At 41.5% G+C, this 15,750-nt stretch overlaps 2 protein-coding genes across 2 annotated transcripts; one reads left to right on the top strand and one right to left on the bottom strand.

Moving 5' to 3' along the window:
- Window positions 1-156: 156 nt before the first annotated feature.
- Window positions 157-6,338, bottom strand: fan1 (FANCD2 and FANCI associated nuclease 1). Its single transcript, XM_068602136.1, has 13 exons — window positions 4,849-6,338; window positions 4,633-4,773; window positions 3,715-3,916; window positions 3,398-3,631; window positions 3,182-3,313; window positions 2,982-3,090; window positions 2,755-2,874; window positions 2,494-2,658; window positions 2,224-2,386; window positions 2,038-2,141; window positions 1,755-1,949; window positions 1,228-1,356; window positions 157-1,114 (listed from the first exon to the last, which is right to left on the bottom strand). The coding sequence occupies exons 1-13, from the start codon at window positions 6,041-6,043 to the stop codon at window positions 977-979; spliced, it is 3,027 nt and encodes a 1,008-aa protein (XP_068458237.1). The 5' UTR covers window positions 6,044-6,338; the 3' UTR covers window positions 157-976.
- Window positions 6,339-6,768: 430 nt separating this feature from the next.
- On the top strand, window positions 6,769-15,334 carry apba2a (amyloid beta (A4) precursor protein-binding, family A, member 2a). Its single transcript, XM_068602867.1, has 12 exons — window positions 6,769-6,873; window positions 9,167-10,415; window positions 10,651-10,755; window positions 11,003-11,042; window positions 11,136-11,281; window positions 11,829-11,915; window positions 12,007-12,192; window positions 12,362-12,541; window positions 12,702-12,914; window positions 13,257-13,376; window positions 13,522-13,662; window positions 14,617-15,334. Exons 2-12 carry the CDS (start codon window positions 9,198-9,200, stop codon window positions 14,686-14,688), a joined length of 2,508 nt encoding a protein of 835 aa, XP_068458968.1. The 5' UTR covers window positions 6,769-6,873; window positions 9,167-9,197; the 3' UTR covers window positions 14,689-15,334.
- Window positions 15,335-15,750: the final 416 nt, after the last annotated feature.

Below are 15,750 nucleotides of genomic sequence, written 5' to 3'. Positions count from 1 at the left end.
AAATGCGTCCATGATCCAGGCCTGCGTTCATCACAGCGGCAACTGTGTCTGGGTGCAATGTAATGTCTGCAATGCATATGTCCCTTTCCCAACGTGACAGGATAATGAGAAAACAGAAGCAATTGTATCGTGTTCTCTTTTAATGTTTCAGTGTGTGAACAGTGTGTACATATTAAGAAAGTTCAGTCACAGGTAATACCATTACATTTCCATTTTTTTTAAATTACCAGTCTTTTTAAACAAAAAAGCCCAAAACACTCAAGTTCCAGTGTCTGAATAATTTGTAGTTTCACACTAAACAAGCAATGTGGTGTTGACACTTGGCTGTAGGAAAATTTTCTGACATTTATAGACCAATCGATGAATCAATTAATGCTAAGGGAGAAAATAAACAACAATTGAATATACAATTCAAATATTATTTTAATTATCTGGTAGATCTGGTACAAAGCAGCATATTTAATAGCCATATTATCACAGTAAGAACAGTAGAACAAACTTGTGGAGCTGTCATAAAATGTATTTTAAGAAGCCAACTAAAAGTGAGTCTTTGTTGCTTGGCCACCTGTGATCCTGAGAATATAGTTTTACCAAATAAAAGGAAACATCAACACTTTAGTGTGGCCGTTGGCCGTATGTCTTTTCATGCATTAACTCAGCTTATCTGTAGGAAAGCTATTTCTAATCATCTCAGGATGCACCGCTTCCTGTTGAAGGCAATGGTTTTCCTGATGTTAATGCCACATGTCACAAGGCACATTCCCTACCATGAGATTGCCTGTACTCAAATATGATTACTTTTCTGATAGATGAAACATACATAGAGTTACTCATGTAAACATCAACATATGTTCTCAATGACCAACATCAGAAAAGATCCCAGATCTTTTTTTGTTTGTTTGTTTCCGTCTGCTTGGGTTTTCATTTTGGAACACACTAGCAGCAATGTCTTATCAGTCAATCCTTCCGTGTCTGTTTATTCCAGACGAGCTCCTCTGGCTCCTGTTGACGTCACATGACACACTTCCACATCAGCTCCCAGCTTCTGCAGCTCATCCAGCCATATTTGTTGTTTCTGGGAAAGCCGGTCAGTGGGCCCCTTCACCTCTACCAGCTGCAACAACAAGACACCCCATTTAACCAGACTTAAAAGAACCACAGAGTTTATGAATTCATACACACAGGAGAATATATAATTCAAAGAGCCAGAAAAAGATGCAATCTCACCTTGTAGCTGTTGTTAGAGGTGTTCCACACCACTAGATCAGGCAAACCTGCACGGCAGTGTCTGTAGTCTTTGGACATTCTTGTTACTATCCCTCCTAAGAAGGCGCCCCCCATGCACGACACGAGAGACTGCACATAGAGTATTTCAGTACCATGTTAGTAACTACTGCAACACATGTAGACGACAGTTTTATGAACTGTAATGTGATGTAATGTTTATTACTGAGGTTGTTGTTAGTGGTTGTGTTGTGATGTATCGAAATGTGTTTCTAATATTCATTCCCCCCTCATGTTTATAAATGTGGCGGGCAAAACATTAGAAATACGTCTCAACATAATGAAGTAAAGTTTAACACCACGATAAACAATATGTACTGTGGTAAAATAAACACCTAGCTGAAAGTGTCAAACAAAACGGATCATTATTATCTTTGTAAAGGTAGAATTTATTGAATCGCATTCGATTTTACAGGTGTACCTAATAAAGTGGTCACTTAGTGTATATTTACAAGAGTGACAGTAAATACCTGTGCTTGTTGAAGGGATGAGAAACACTCCCAGTTGACCAGTGAACACACTTTACCCTCTTGGGAGGTCCAAACATCTTCCAACATGGCGTGCAGAGTCTCCACTGACGACTTCCTGAGTAACTGCACGCGACTGTCAATCGCCTCTTTTCTGTTCTCATAGAAACAGTCAGTGTAAAGATCCAACGGACATGTCTGTGAGAAGAAAGGAAGATGATTTCAACTAATATCAAGTACATGCACAGGAACTTTACAAATATTATAAAGGCTGAGCTTACTTTACCTGGTACGGATTTCTGAAAACATCTTGGATGCCCTCCATAAAAATGATGTCCCAAAACAGAAGGGCAAACAATGTTGAGAATGTTGAGCCCTCTCCATGGATCCCTGCGACATCAACAATGGCAACACATAAGATGTTAAATGGATACCAACATATGTTTAATAGATGCATTCAAAAACGGCTAACCTTGGTCAAAGCCTTGTTGGTGGTAATGTGCTAAACACAGCTCTTCCACAGAGCATATGATTGTGGTCTCAGCACTGTCTTCCCCTTCACCATTTGTTACTAAAAGAAACTTGGATTTCCCCATACCCCCCTCATGAGGGAACAGCTGTCCCCGTATGGTCACCTGTTGCCAAAAGTATGAACATTAATTCATATATCTACTAATTTACATGCAACAAAAAGATTATTTTTCTTGGAAACCCAACGATTGACATATTGTGCTAAACTCACATGCGTGACATCTTGGACGTGGATTGTGGGCAGGTCTTTAAGTTGAAGGTGATACTTCTTCAAGCTGGCAGACTCGTTCATCCTGACAGCTCTCTGGTGAAGAGAAAGTTTAGGTCCAGTTCGCACCAGAGGGTCCGATAGCCCATCTCTGATAGCACAAATAGCCTTGGAGCAACGGAAACAGACCACGTTAAATAAATGAAAACACGACAGCTGTTGCGTCTTAAAGAGGGGAATGTAACCACAGACACTGGTGCTCACTTGCTCAGGTTTTTTTAGGTGCTGGTGAAGGTTTAGTGCCAGTCTGTCCCACCATTTCCCTCGGCTGTCAGGAGAGTAAACAAACTGCGACAGTAAAGACCGCAGCTCCTCTACTGCTTCCTGTAACACACAAGTAGACCAACAACATCTTTAAAATACTGTTTACATCATTTTACCATCATCACTCCTTGAATTTGTCAGATTGTAATGGATAAAGGCCAGAACACCTCGTAATGACGCAGCCTCTGCAAGATCTCCACCCCTCTGGATAAGATCCGAGTGTAAGCCCATCCTGTGGAGAAGCTGCGCAGGAAAACAGGGAGCTCCTCCTGGTGACTATCCAACACAATGGTAATGTCAACATGAAACAATATCTCAGGACTCTCTACCTCTGTTTTAAACAAAAGCAAATAAATATTTATGTCACCTGAGGTCATGGTTTTTCCTCAGCTCCTGCCAGACACTTTTGGCAGCAGTGTAAAGCTCCATGGCTTCTTCCCACTGACCTCCTTGCATAGCTGAGACTACTTCTTGCAGAGCACGCATGGATGCTTCATACCTGTGATGGATGGAGTCATTAGTATTTATTCCTGGCTGTCCTGCGTAGATATAACTCCTTTCAACTCTTGTGGCAGACCCGCACCTGATAAGATCGTCTCTGTCCTGGAACACCTTGGCTTTACGCTGCACCACATAGTCTGGGAAGGCCAGGCGTCCTGAGTTAACCTGCAGGATGGTGAAGAGCTGGCTCTGCCCACCAGCCGCCATCTCCTCTTCATCCATGGTGTCCGTCAGAGAAAAGAGGAGAAGGATACGAGAAAAGACGGCTCGAGGACCACGACACAGGCGCACACAGGAACTTGCAAGCTGCTTTGCCCTTTAAAGTTAGAGAGAACAGGGGTGAGACCATTACTGTGATACAAGTGCTGCGAATGAGCACAATGCATTGAAACATCTCACCTTTTGAGGATGACAGCCCCAATGTTGGCCTGAGCAGAGGTGAGAGAGAAGAGGCACTTTTGTCTGCTCAGACGGAGAAGTCCGTCCACTAGCTGATGTTTCTGAGTCCCAGAATTACCCAGATGGAAAGTCTTAGCCAGAGTTTTGAGTTCAGCAGCAGGAAGGAGATCCAGAGCCTCCCCCAAATCCTGAAGGTCACTCTCTTTGATAAACAAAAATAGGACAGGAGGGGATTGACAAGAGAAAATGTACATTTTTTGTGTGATGTGGTCTTTCTGCCGGATAATGTACATTATGTATTATATATATATCTATATCTATATCTAATTTGTGATGCTTTTTTCCAAAGAATTGAACAAAAGTGATTGGTACAATACAAAGTATGAGTCAAAAGCGACATGGCACATGGAGACTAACTGATGTAGAAATGCCAACAAATATTAAAAAAGAAATTATTTCATCATTTTTTAATGAGGTCACAAAATATTGATACATTTCAACAGAAACACTGTTCCAGAGTTTGGGGCCATTGGGAATCTGGTGGTTATATACCAATTAATATTATAATTGTTTTACCAATTTCATCAATCCATTCATTGTCTAAGCAGTTGAGTTTTTTGTGCAGAATAGGGCTTTGGGCTGCCCCCTCTTGGGCAGTCAACTAATTACTTGATTTGGTCTTAGTTTAGTATTTCCTTGTTGTTGTTTTTAATCCTGAATTACTTTTTTTCCCCAAAAGCATTTGAGCACATATCTGGAAAACAAGACTTAAGGTTCTATTTTTCTGTCATTCTTTGTGGACAGCTCTACTCTCTCTACAATTTATACAATCTTTAAGGAGCAGCAGTTACAAATCAGGAAGATGAAAAAGTGTTCGGAAGTGGAGACAGATGTCAAACTACATTAGGGATTGTTTACCTGTCTGTAGGAAACCACCTTGAACCAGCTCCTGAGCAACAGGTCCCAGGTCACTGCTTATCTCTTCATAACCAAGTTTATTTACTTGAAGCCACTTCAGTTTCCTCTGAAAGAGTCTCACATATAGCTTCTGCCCCATGACTTTAAGAGGAAAAATACATGTTAGAGATAAGACCTCACTTAAACTTAATAATGAGATATATACATTAAGCATACCTGAAAGTTTCTCAAATGCATGCACGAGTGACATGTCATCCTGGTTGAACAATGACCTGTCGTCCTCATTCTCCAGGACAGCTTGTAGTACAGTCTTGAAGTTACGGAGGTAGTAGGGAAGCCATGGGGGTGGAGAGCTCTCCTGGCCACTGCTGGCAGTGGTCTCAGGACCAAACTCAGCCGGTGAATCACGATTATTTGCTGCAGCACTTTTCTCACATGTTTCCTCTGAACTTAAAGGGTCGTCACAAGTACTTGAAGAAGGTACCTCAGTTTTAAGCCGGTCTGTATCTGTTGTCTTCGCTACACTTTCACTAGATAACATTTCATCTGGTTCTCCGCTGCTCCCCTCATGTTTAGCTTTTTTTATGAACTCAGACACCTTGTCAGAGGAAGTTATTTCCTTCTTTCTCTTTGAGAGTTTGGAGGAAGAAGAGCGCAGCATTGGAGCAACCCGTTTTGGGACAGTCTCTGATTTCGATGTTTTCTGTTTGAGCGTCCGTCCTCCATCTGAACACGATAGATCTTCCAGTGCAGTTTGAGTACCGTCACTAGTTTCTGTAAGGTCAATGACTGTTACACACTCTTTGTTGTCTTCTAAACTCTGAAGATTTTCTTTCTGGGAGCTCCTGAGTGTCTCAGAAGAATGAATCTTCTTTTCAGAACACATTGGGGAATGTTTATCCTCCGTCTGTGTCCTCTCAGGTACCTTTTGACAAGAACCAAATAACCTGGAAGAGAGACTTCCCAGGTCAATTGTCCTCCTGACTGCACTTTTACTTCTCGTCTCCCGTGGTGCCTGCTGAGAGTTATTCTTTTTAAAATACGGGCTGGTCTTTGTCTCTTTGACCTCTTCTTCATTCTCTGGATCCAGCTCTGGGAGCTTTGGGGGCTTCCTTCTGGGTGACAGCTGGGTGCTTGGCGCAACACTATTACTTGCTGAGGCAACATCGCTGTCTCCTCTCTCAAAGTTCTGACATTGCAAATCAATGTGCTCATTGATCTTGAATCTTGGTACAAACTGGCCACACAGAGGGCAGGCCAGCTTCGGTGGAGGCTGGCTGCTGAAGAACGAGGTGATGGGAGACGTGGTGGCAGCACTGGCAGAAATCCCAGCTCTGACGTTGCCTTTCTTCTTACTCTTGGACAACGACAGACTCCGCCTGAGTTTGTCTTTGTTGGCTCTCTCGGTCATGGTGCGGGCGCTATTGGGGCTGTTGGAGAAAAACTTTGAGCGTTACGTGTTTCAGAAGCGTTTCTTTGTTGCATACTTTGAGGGCAATTATCGGTGTGGACAGTGTCGATGGATAACACTGCGGCTCTATTTAGCTAGCTGACTTAGCTCTGAAAGAGAGACTATTTTAAAACGGGCATGCATTTGTAGCTGTTGGTGCTTCGCATTGGAATAGAAAACGGTTAAAGCGTTAATTTAAAGACTGTCAATGCAAAACACAAGATGACAAACCGGGAGAAGCGCTGCAGTGGTGGATGATAACACTCCCGCCTCTCAGGCTCAGCCAGCGGATCGCAGAATGCCTTTCAGGACGAACTAATCGATCCCAGCTACATCGATATTTTCTCAACTCCCTTAATGCACAAAACAAGGTAAAATACATTTACAAACATATTGTTCTTGTAGAATATGTGTTTATATACATACACATATATATTGAATGAAACACAATGTGAATATAATGCAAAACATTTATAAATCACCCCTGTTACATACATGGCACCTTCTGTTAAATCAATTATGCATTGCTATTTGCCTATATGTGTTTTAAACTAAAATGATATTGTTCATTTTTATAGGTTTGTGTTTGACTCATATGTGTTTATTATGCCTTTAACTGTGTTATTTGTTGGGGGACAGAGCAGTGAGCACATGATGGGGGTGTATTTTCTACACAGGTTCCTGGGCTGCTGTGCGGCTTTTATTCAAAAATCACCATTCCGGAGAGCCATCTGATCTGATCAGCACACGGGCGTTTTTTTCAAGGAGGGCCGCCGACAGGATAGATGTTGGTAAGTGGCATGTAGGATTGACTGTGTGAGATGGGATACATGTAATAGTAATGCAAGTAGGCCTATACGGCTTGTGATAACAGAGCTGAAGACAATGCTGGTGCTCCTCTGGTACAACATCAGCCCACAAGCTGGATGTCAGCATGGTGCAGTCGCGATGCTTCAAATCAAGGTCGATGTGAATTGCAGCAGCAGGATAATATTTGTTTCCAAATGGTGAAATTAGCCGAGAGTGTGTGTGTGTGTGTGTGTATCTCTCTAAGAGAGAGAGAGAGAGAGAGAGAGAGAGAGAGAGAGAGAGAGAGAGAGAGAGAGAGAGAGAGAGAGAGAGAGAGAGAGAGTGTGTATATGTGTGGGTGGGTGTGTGTGCAGCTCCATCATTGCGTGCTATATAGCCTACGCAGGAAAACCATATATCCGATTATGTTATCGATATTTTAGCAGATGGGAATGCGGCGTCCACTTGTGTTGAAACCGGAGCAACCACAACAACCACTTCTGCAGGTGCGGCAAAAGTTCAGCGTAATGCGTTTATACAATACCACAAATATACGTCAAGGGCAGGGCGAGATGCGTGAAATCAAAACAACTGAGCCTATTGACCACTTCAGCACCATGGAGAGGTCATGATTAGGTCCGAGTGTTGTCCTGTATCCAGGTGATCTGGATTAGGTTTTTGTACCTGCTCATAACACCGTAATCTCATTTTTATTATCACCTGATCAACACGGCTGGGATCTTTTTTGTTTGTTTTAGAAACCTGAATCATATCCAAATGATTTTTCCCAAATAGCGCATTTGCAGTTCATCCTCAAGCTTACATGATTCATGTTGAGATGAGGGTGTTGACATGTTTAGACTGGGCGGGTATGTGTTCAGTGTGATAGCTCCAACAGATTCAGTACAAAGTGATAACGCCACCAGACCATGAACAGCAGGATACGTTTTTTTGTTGTTGTTTAAAATCACAATATAAATTAACATAGATTTAATGGACCCCAATCATTTACAAGGGTGTTATTGAGCTACCTACTGTACTGTTCCTCGTGATTGCATTTTTGTTTATTTTGTTTTTTATTTTGAATTGAGGAATTCTCCTTTTTTCTTTAAGGTTTGTGTCTTTCATAGAGATGCAGCTAACTATTATTTTCATTTATCAATCAATATGTAAAACAGTCAATTGACTAATTGATTAACTGATTAGTATTAGCTGTATAGTACTGTACGGATTTCATTAACAGTGTTGTGATTAGAATATTTTCTTTTTTGTCACGAAAGAAATCATAAAAGTGACAGGGAACAGTGCAGAAATACATTTTCCACCAGATCATTCTTATTGAATTGTGGCATTATCTGTTAATCTACAAATACATATGAAGTTGTGTTGTGCCATAATCCAGGCCAAACAGCCAATCAGAGATGCTGCTCAGATGTCAAAATATTGTTGTACGGTACTATTCTATTATGACTATAATAGGTTTACAAAGAAGACTTAAGTCATGGATCATAAATCTGGCATTCATACTAAACACATTATATTTAAATGCTTCAGGGATGAGTTTGTAAGTGAGGGTATATTTTTATAGAGTAACAATTATTTCACATAAGAAAAACATCCCAGGCTGCTGGCCTGATTCTCTTAAAATGGGTTTGCTGCATGTTTCCTGTTCTGCAGGACATCAAGACAAAATTAGAGCAGATGCAACAAAGCAGATAACAGATAAGAAACAACAGCAGTCATGGACAAAAGGACAGAGATGGTGGCTGTGGATGTTAAATGTTGAGGAAGAAATAGATGTACATTATTATGACTTAAATTTATGGTTACTGCTGGTAGGTATTGTGTTTGTGAAACAGAGACATTTACTCTGATATGATCTCATTCCAAATGTTTGTGTAAAACAAATAAGTGTGGAAAGAAATATTTAATCATGTTATTTAATTCTTGTATAGTGTTAAAGTGCTTGAGAAAAGCTCTGTGGTGTGTTGGGTGTCACTGTAATAGCTTGAAAAGTAAACCAGGAAATAGGTGGTGTAGCTGATACAAAATCCTTCGGCTAAATGTATGTATTTATGATTAAGAGAGACATAACCTGTAGCAGTTTATTTCTACAGTATGTTCGTTCCAGAAAATAATTTTGACCTGTTTTTGTGTAAATTCTATTCAAAAACATTGTATTTCTTTAAGGATTTTTCTTTTCTACAAAGTAAGGCATCAAGTCAAAATACGCAGAAAGCATAATGCATCTAAAAAAGAATCATCTAATTTTTTATTTTTTATAAATGTCCACAGGGTTGAGGGTAGCGGGCTTACAGGGCCAGTTATGGCTCATGGAAAAAAGCCAGGAACCATTACCAAAATATTGGCGCCCAGCCCTCCGTGCCCCAGTCCAGGACTCACTCAACAGAGCCAAGAAGAGCAGGGAGGTTTGGTGACAGAGGCATCCGAAAAACCACTGTGTACCTTAAAGGATGATAACAACGACCAACTGATTCCTTCTGTTCCTGTAAGCCACTATTACATGAGCTGTGACCCTAGTCCTGAGGACATGGAGGACACCTGCTCTGAGTACGACAACGTGGGCTCCGATGTAGAGCAGGACTATGATGAGGTGCTGCATTTGAACAAGGAGGGCGTTGTGGACACAAGGTACTACAAACAGTACTCTCCTGAGGATGGTGGCTATGTAAAGCATGCAGTAGGTGATAATATTAATGAGAACAGCAGTGATGTTGACCAGTTCGCTCCCAGGCCTCGTCACGGCAAAGACACATGTGAGGGATCACAATCAGACACTAAGCCTCACAAGACGGGCCATCGCTTTAGGTCCCATTGTGCTCCGATTGCAGGGGATGAAGCTGAGAGGGAGGTGGGAAAAGGACAGGAGAACAGATTCTTCTTCAGTGATGGAGATGAGATAGAAGAGGTGCTGGATGGGGCCAAATTTATAGAGGATTTAGAGGGGACAGACGACAGTGTTCAAAGGAAGACTAGCCTTTATCAGGACAATGTGAATGAAAGAATTAGAAAGGGAGATGCTGAAAGGGAAAGAGAAGATGACACCCGAGTCACAAGAAACCATAATATCCCAGGAGCCAGTAAGAAGTGTGAGTCCTCTCACATGGGTGCAAAAGAGAAGGAGAGGCAGGGTAAAGGACGAGGGAGGAAGGTAACAGGAGATGACATGGAGCCTGTTGTTTCTGGGATCAAAGGATGCGCGACGAACAGCACTGAACAACGTCCAAAGACCTTGTCGAATCACGGCAAAAAAGCCGCTGTGCGGACCAAAGCTAGGTCTGGTTCCTGTAAGCCACACCCTCCTCCACCACCTCGTCACTCCCATGCTCAGCTGCCTGCTGACACCCAGAAGGCGCCGCCTCGTAAAGAGACTTCCCCTGTTCCCAGACCCAGTCCCTCCTCTACTGACAGCCGGGAGAGCGAACCCAGGGTTATCAAACCATCCCTGGCTCCTATTCACACACCGGAACAACAGAGGGAGCCTCTTGAGGAGAGGCAGGGATGGCCAGAGAAACCCCAGCAGGTATACGTCAATGCAAATAAGGCAGATCTTTGTTAGATCACATTCCCTTTGTCTTGAGTTTGTTTCTGTACAATCTACCATCTCCGTGTCGCAGAGTGAATTGAGTAAGATTTGAATTGCAAGCTTAGCCTCAAATAGTCTTTTTTGCCTTTTTTTCACATGGGTTATCATCCAGACAGGACAATACGACAAAAACAATGTCGCTGAAGTTAAAGCAGATGTTTTTATACAACAGGGGGCGAAGCCAAGCACAGCTGTAATACCTGAGGTTATGCCAGAGCAGCCGAGGAGGCCTCCGTCTCCACAGCCTGTCCCTGAGGAGGACAGCAACTCAGCCAAGGTAAAGACTGATTGCACAACAGAAGATGTGTTGTCAAAGATGTAATTCACCAGTTGTAATGTATGACGGTGTAGTTTTTTGCTAACTAGTTTGTCTTTTTCCATCTTTATAAGTTCATTTTGTATTATTTCTACAACAAAAATCTGCTTTGATAATTCAAATGGGTGATACGTCTTTTCAGGTATTATTGCCTTAACAGAGTTGTCTATTGAAGTCTAATTTGTTGACATGATAACTTGTTTTAAAGAACACACAGGAAGCAGCTTCTTTCCCCAGCTTTGAGGATGGTAATTATCCTATAATATTCTGACGAATTTATTAATATAAATCGCAGCACATTACAATGTTTTACAATGGGAGTCTTATGTTTTGCTGCATAGTCCCAGGTCCCTGTGAGCCCGAGGACCTTATTGATGGGATCATCTTTGCTGCTAACTACCTTGGCTGCACTCAGGTGTTGTCTGATAAAAACCCATCCAAATCTGTCCGTATGTCCCAGGCCCATGAAGCTGTCAGTCGTATCAAGGTAATCTGCCTTCTCCGGGAGACAGTCGTTAACGTCCATTGATTCAGTTTATACATAATCCAAGTCTGCCGAAGATGCTGCAACACACTTTCTATTCCTATGTGTATGTCTCAAGAATGTAGCAACACATTTAGCAAACAGAAGATTTTGTGTCCAGAGGAATTGATTCTAGATTGATGGCGATTTGTGATTTTTGGCATTAGACAAGCTCCTAAGTGTGTGTTTGCAGGTATAAGAATCACAATTGATCTTTCTGGATACAACAACCTGGTCAATCAGCCCTGGCAGATGCTTTGGTTCCCAAATTGACTTTTACTTTAGATTTTAATATAATTGTAAGTGTATTTATCAGTATACATGTACTGCAGCTGATTTATTTGTTGTCAAGCCGCAGAGTCATTTCTCTACCACACGGTGGAGCTCTTGCATGTCTTTTTTGCTCACCTGCACACGGTCATGTTTTGAAAATGTGCTGAACGTTTGCATTGTGATATAAAAGTACAAACATATTAAATGTTTGATTAACATTATTTTCTATATTTCAAAGAGCCAAGATGAAGAATCTCAAATGATGACAGAAGTGGATCTGTTCATCTCCACTAAAGCTGTCAAAGTGCTGAACGCTGACACACAGGTTAGTGAGTCTTTGTGTGTTGATTCAGCTGCCCTCCCGTGTTAAATCTATTTTTAGAAATAATGAGTAAAGAATTGTCTTTGCTCCGCAGGAGACAATGATGGACAGTGCCTTGAGGACCATCTCCTATATAGCCGACATTGGCAGTATTGTTGTTCTGATGGCACGGAGGCGCATGTCTCAGGCCTCATCAGAGGATTTCTTAGAATCTCCTGACTCTGGCAGCGAAGGGAAGAGTCAGTATCGGATGATCTGCTATGTGTTTGAGTCGGAGGATGTGAGTGTTTGCTGCTAAACTGCTCAAACATTTTTTCTTCGGGGGTTGCACTTTAGTTTTCTTTAAGATATTTGTTCTATGGTCACTAAAACATTGTGACATGTCTCACCTCCTTGCTGTTGTCAACTCTCTGCTGAGAAGTTTCCCCCAAACTCTCCCCTTCCCACAGGCACAGCTCATTGCACAGTCCATCGGTCAGGCTTTTAGCGTGGCGTACAGAGAGTTCCTGCGAGCCAACGGCATCAACCCGACAGACTTGAGCCAGAAACAATACAGTGACATCATCAACTCCCAGGAAATGTACCACGACGACCTCGTCCATTTCTCAAACTCAGACAACTGTAAAGAGGTGTGACATTTTTTATTTGGCTGCGGGTGAATTGTGGATGATCATGACAGATGGATTTCCCTAAACATAAATCACTGCACCAGAACCTCACAAATCTACTCAACCTTGACATTGGAAATATGCTTGAAAACGATTAAGAAAGGCTTCCTCTTTGTTCCAGCTGAATGTGGAGAAGCATAAAGGGGAGATCCTCGGTGTGGTGATAGTGGAGTCTGGTTGGGGCTCCATTCTGCCCACAGTCATCCTGGCCAGCATGCAGAACAGCGGCCCTGCAGCTCGCTCTGGAAAACTCAGTGTTGGGGACCAGATTATGTCCATCAATGACACTAGCCTGGTGGGGCTGCCACTTGCCACCTGTCAGGGCATCATCAAAGTAGGCAGCATCAGGCACCTCCGGCTTTCACATCATATTCAGTGTTCATTCATTCTTCGAATAAGATATCACAACATAAACAATGTCCTGGTGTTTAACGCCACTCAAACAGAGCATTTTATTTAGCAAGAACATGTATGTAGGAACAAATCAAAAATAACTACTGCCCTCATGTTTTAAATATTCTGACACTAATGAGGAATACGCTGTAGAAGACTTTGGCTTCAGGTGATACGTAGAGGGATTTAGTTTGGGTTTAATTCTTTTGACAGTAAGAATCATCAGACTTGTCCTTTAAAATGACTGTAAGATGAATGTGGTTTTTATGTGTTTTTGGTCCAGGGTCTGAAAAATCAGGTGAAGGTGAAGCTGAGTATTGTGAGCTGCCCTCCTGTCACCACTGTCCTCATCAAGAGACCCGATCTCAAGTTCCAGCTTGGTTTCAGTGTGCAGAATGGCATTGTGAGTCAGCTCTTGTTAGTATGAATCATTACACAAAACTATAGGTCGAGGCTAAATTTTAAAGGACACACCTGCTTTTAAGTAGTGAGGGCTGTGCTACGCACTTACACATAAAGTGTGTTTTTTTTTCTCGTCACATTTTCAGATCTGCAGTCTTATGCGAGGCGGCATAGCTGAACGAGGCGGTGTTCGTGTTGGACACAGAATCATTGAAATAAACGGTCAGAGTGTTGTGGCCATGGCACATGAGAAGATTGTTCAAACTCTGTCTGTCTCAGTGGGTGAGGTAAGAAGACATCATGCCACAAGATAGCAATTTTCACTGATTACTGCACCACACAAATCACTGTACCATCCATGCAGCCTGTTTAAAGACATACCTATAGATTAGATCAGCTTCAGGTTAGTTAAAGCTAAGGACTTTTAGTCTCCTACGTCATTGTAATCCTGCATGGATTTAATCGATAAATGAAATCAGTAAAAGAGAAAAGGTCAATCTTTAATTTTGTATGATGTAAACGTGGACAATCTTTCCCTTCCCAAAAGAAAATAGTCCATCATATGAGGGATGATTGTTCGACAACACTTGCCTGGTGAGAAATGTAGAAGTATGCGATTCCATTTAATGACAACCTAAGTAAAAGAATTTATTACCTAAAATCTACAAATTAAAGTGCATGTCATGATATATCCCCAAATAGATTATGTGTTTCAAAAGAACAGTTTGACTATTTTTTGGTTTATTATCTTTCGTGCTGAGAGTTGGATGATCTCTCTTGCCTGTACGGTGAATATGAGACTACCAGATTAGCTGCTTAGCATGGATTTAAAAAGGGAACAAACAGCCAGCTTGGAACAAAATCCACTAGCACCTCTAAATTGTATTTAACGTCTGTCGCACAAACCCTCGTAAAACCACAAAGTGTAATTTTTACACCTCAGTGTTTTGTAGTGATTAAATAATCAAGATACAACGTGTTAATAAGTGAGCCAGGTGCATCTTCTACTCTATTATTTCCACCTTTCACCAGCTGGTAACACACAGTGTCATTGTTTTTGTGTGTGTTTTAGCCCAATTTCTGCCGGCGTATGACTCCTTTATTCTTTTTCGTTAATAGTTTCAACGTCTCCTCTGACTATCTGATGGCACAGTAAATTAGTCCGGGGCTCAAAGGATGCGATTAGGACCGTGCTTCTTAAATTGACAGTGTAATTGTTCGCCCCTTCTCATCTCTGCCAGATCAACATGAAGACGATGCCTGCTGTGATGTTCAGACTGCTGACAGGACAGGAGACGCCCGTCTACATATAGAGACCCTGCATGGATCAGCCCACTGTCGTTCTGCATGTCTGGCCGTGTGGAGCCGAAGGACATATGATGGACAGGTGGCTCAGTGGGACGAGGGGAATTTATTTTTCTATCATTTTATTTTCTCGGCCTCTTGTTGCAACGCTGTAAAGAACATCCAGTTCTCATTTTCAGGTTTTATCTTGAATTACATTGTCATAATGGCCTTACAATGTGAATACTCTGTCTGTGGTACTGTGCGTGAGTTTCTGGTGTTGAAGAGAAGTAGCTTTAAGGTCATGATTATTTTCTTATGAAGAGATAAATTAATACATTTATTTTTTATTTAGTCATTTTTATAATGTGTATGGAGTTTAATGATGTACTTCTACTGTAAATACTTTGGATTACTCAAGTACTTGGTTGGAAGGACCATATTACTCCTACAGTATATGCATGTTATTATGAAGAATTACTGACCAGGGATTCATTGTCAATCCAATATGATAATCTATTACAGTAAGTATTAAAATATGATAATAATATGCTGTACAAAGGCACTAAACCACAGTGGTATGAAAAAGCTTGGGCACCCCTGATCCTTTTCAAGATTTTCCTTTATGTATCATTGGGTGCTCGGAACAGCAATTTCAATTAAATATATCATATAGCAGACAAACACAGTGATATTTCAGAAGTGAAATGAAGTTTATAGAACGTGTGCAGTAATTACTCAAACAAAAGTAGGCAGGTGCATAAATTTGGGCACCCTTGTTGTTTTATTGATTTGAATACCTTTAGCACGAATTATTGGAACACAAAATTTGTTTGGTAAGCTTATTGACTCTTGACCTACATGCACAAGTGAAGCCCATCATGAAAAAGGGTATTTAAGGTGGCCAGTTGCAAGTTGTTCTCCTCTTTGCATCTTCTCTGAAGACTGGCAACATGGGAGCCTCAAAACAACTGTCACATGACCTGAAAACAAAGATCGTTCAACATCATGGTCTAGGGGAAGGATACAAAAAGCTAGCTCAGAGATTTCCGCTGTCAGTTTCCACTGTGAAGAACATAGTCAGGAAATGG

This window comes from Clinocottus analis, unplaced genomic scaffold, assembly GCF_023055335.1.
Source record: "Clinocottus analis isolate CAN_PGR_092001 unplaced genomic scaffold, fCliAna1.0.p SCAF_6, whole genome shotgun sequence".
Lineage (NCBI taxonomy): Eukaryota > Metazoa > Chordata > Actinopteri > Perciformes > Cottidae > Clinocottus > Clinocottus analis.
The sequence above is the reverse complement of the archived record's forward strand: the minus strand, read 5'-3'. Positions and strand labels throughout refer to the sequence as shown.

Bases quoted from the DNA above. Each gene is read 5' to 3' on its own strand.
- apba2a (XM_068602867.1), top strand. From the start codon at position 9,198: ATGGCTCATGGAAAAAAGCCAGGAACCATTACCAAAATATTGGCGCCC. The intron at 12,542-12,701 runs GTGTGACATTTT...TCTTTGTTCCAG, and splicing joins ACTCAGACAACTGTAAAGAG to CTGAATGTGGAGAAGCATAA. The intron at 13,377-13,521 runs GTGAGTCAGCTC...TCACATTTTCAG, and splicing joins TCAGTGTGCAGAATGGCATT to ATCTGCAGTCTTATGCGAGG.
- fan1 (XM_068602136.1), bottom strand. From the start codon at position 6,043: ATGACCGAGAGAGCCAACAAAGACAAACTCAGGCGGAGTCTGTCGTTG. The intron at 3,917-4,632 runs GTAAACAATCCC...TGTTTATCAAAG, and splicing joins AGGTGGTTTCCTACAGACAG to AGAGTGACCTTCAGGATTTG. The intron at 2,387-2,493 runs GTGAGTTTAGCA...TTTTGGCAACAG, and splicing joins ACGTCCAAGATGTCACGCAT to GTGACCATACGGGGACAGCT.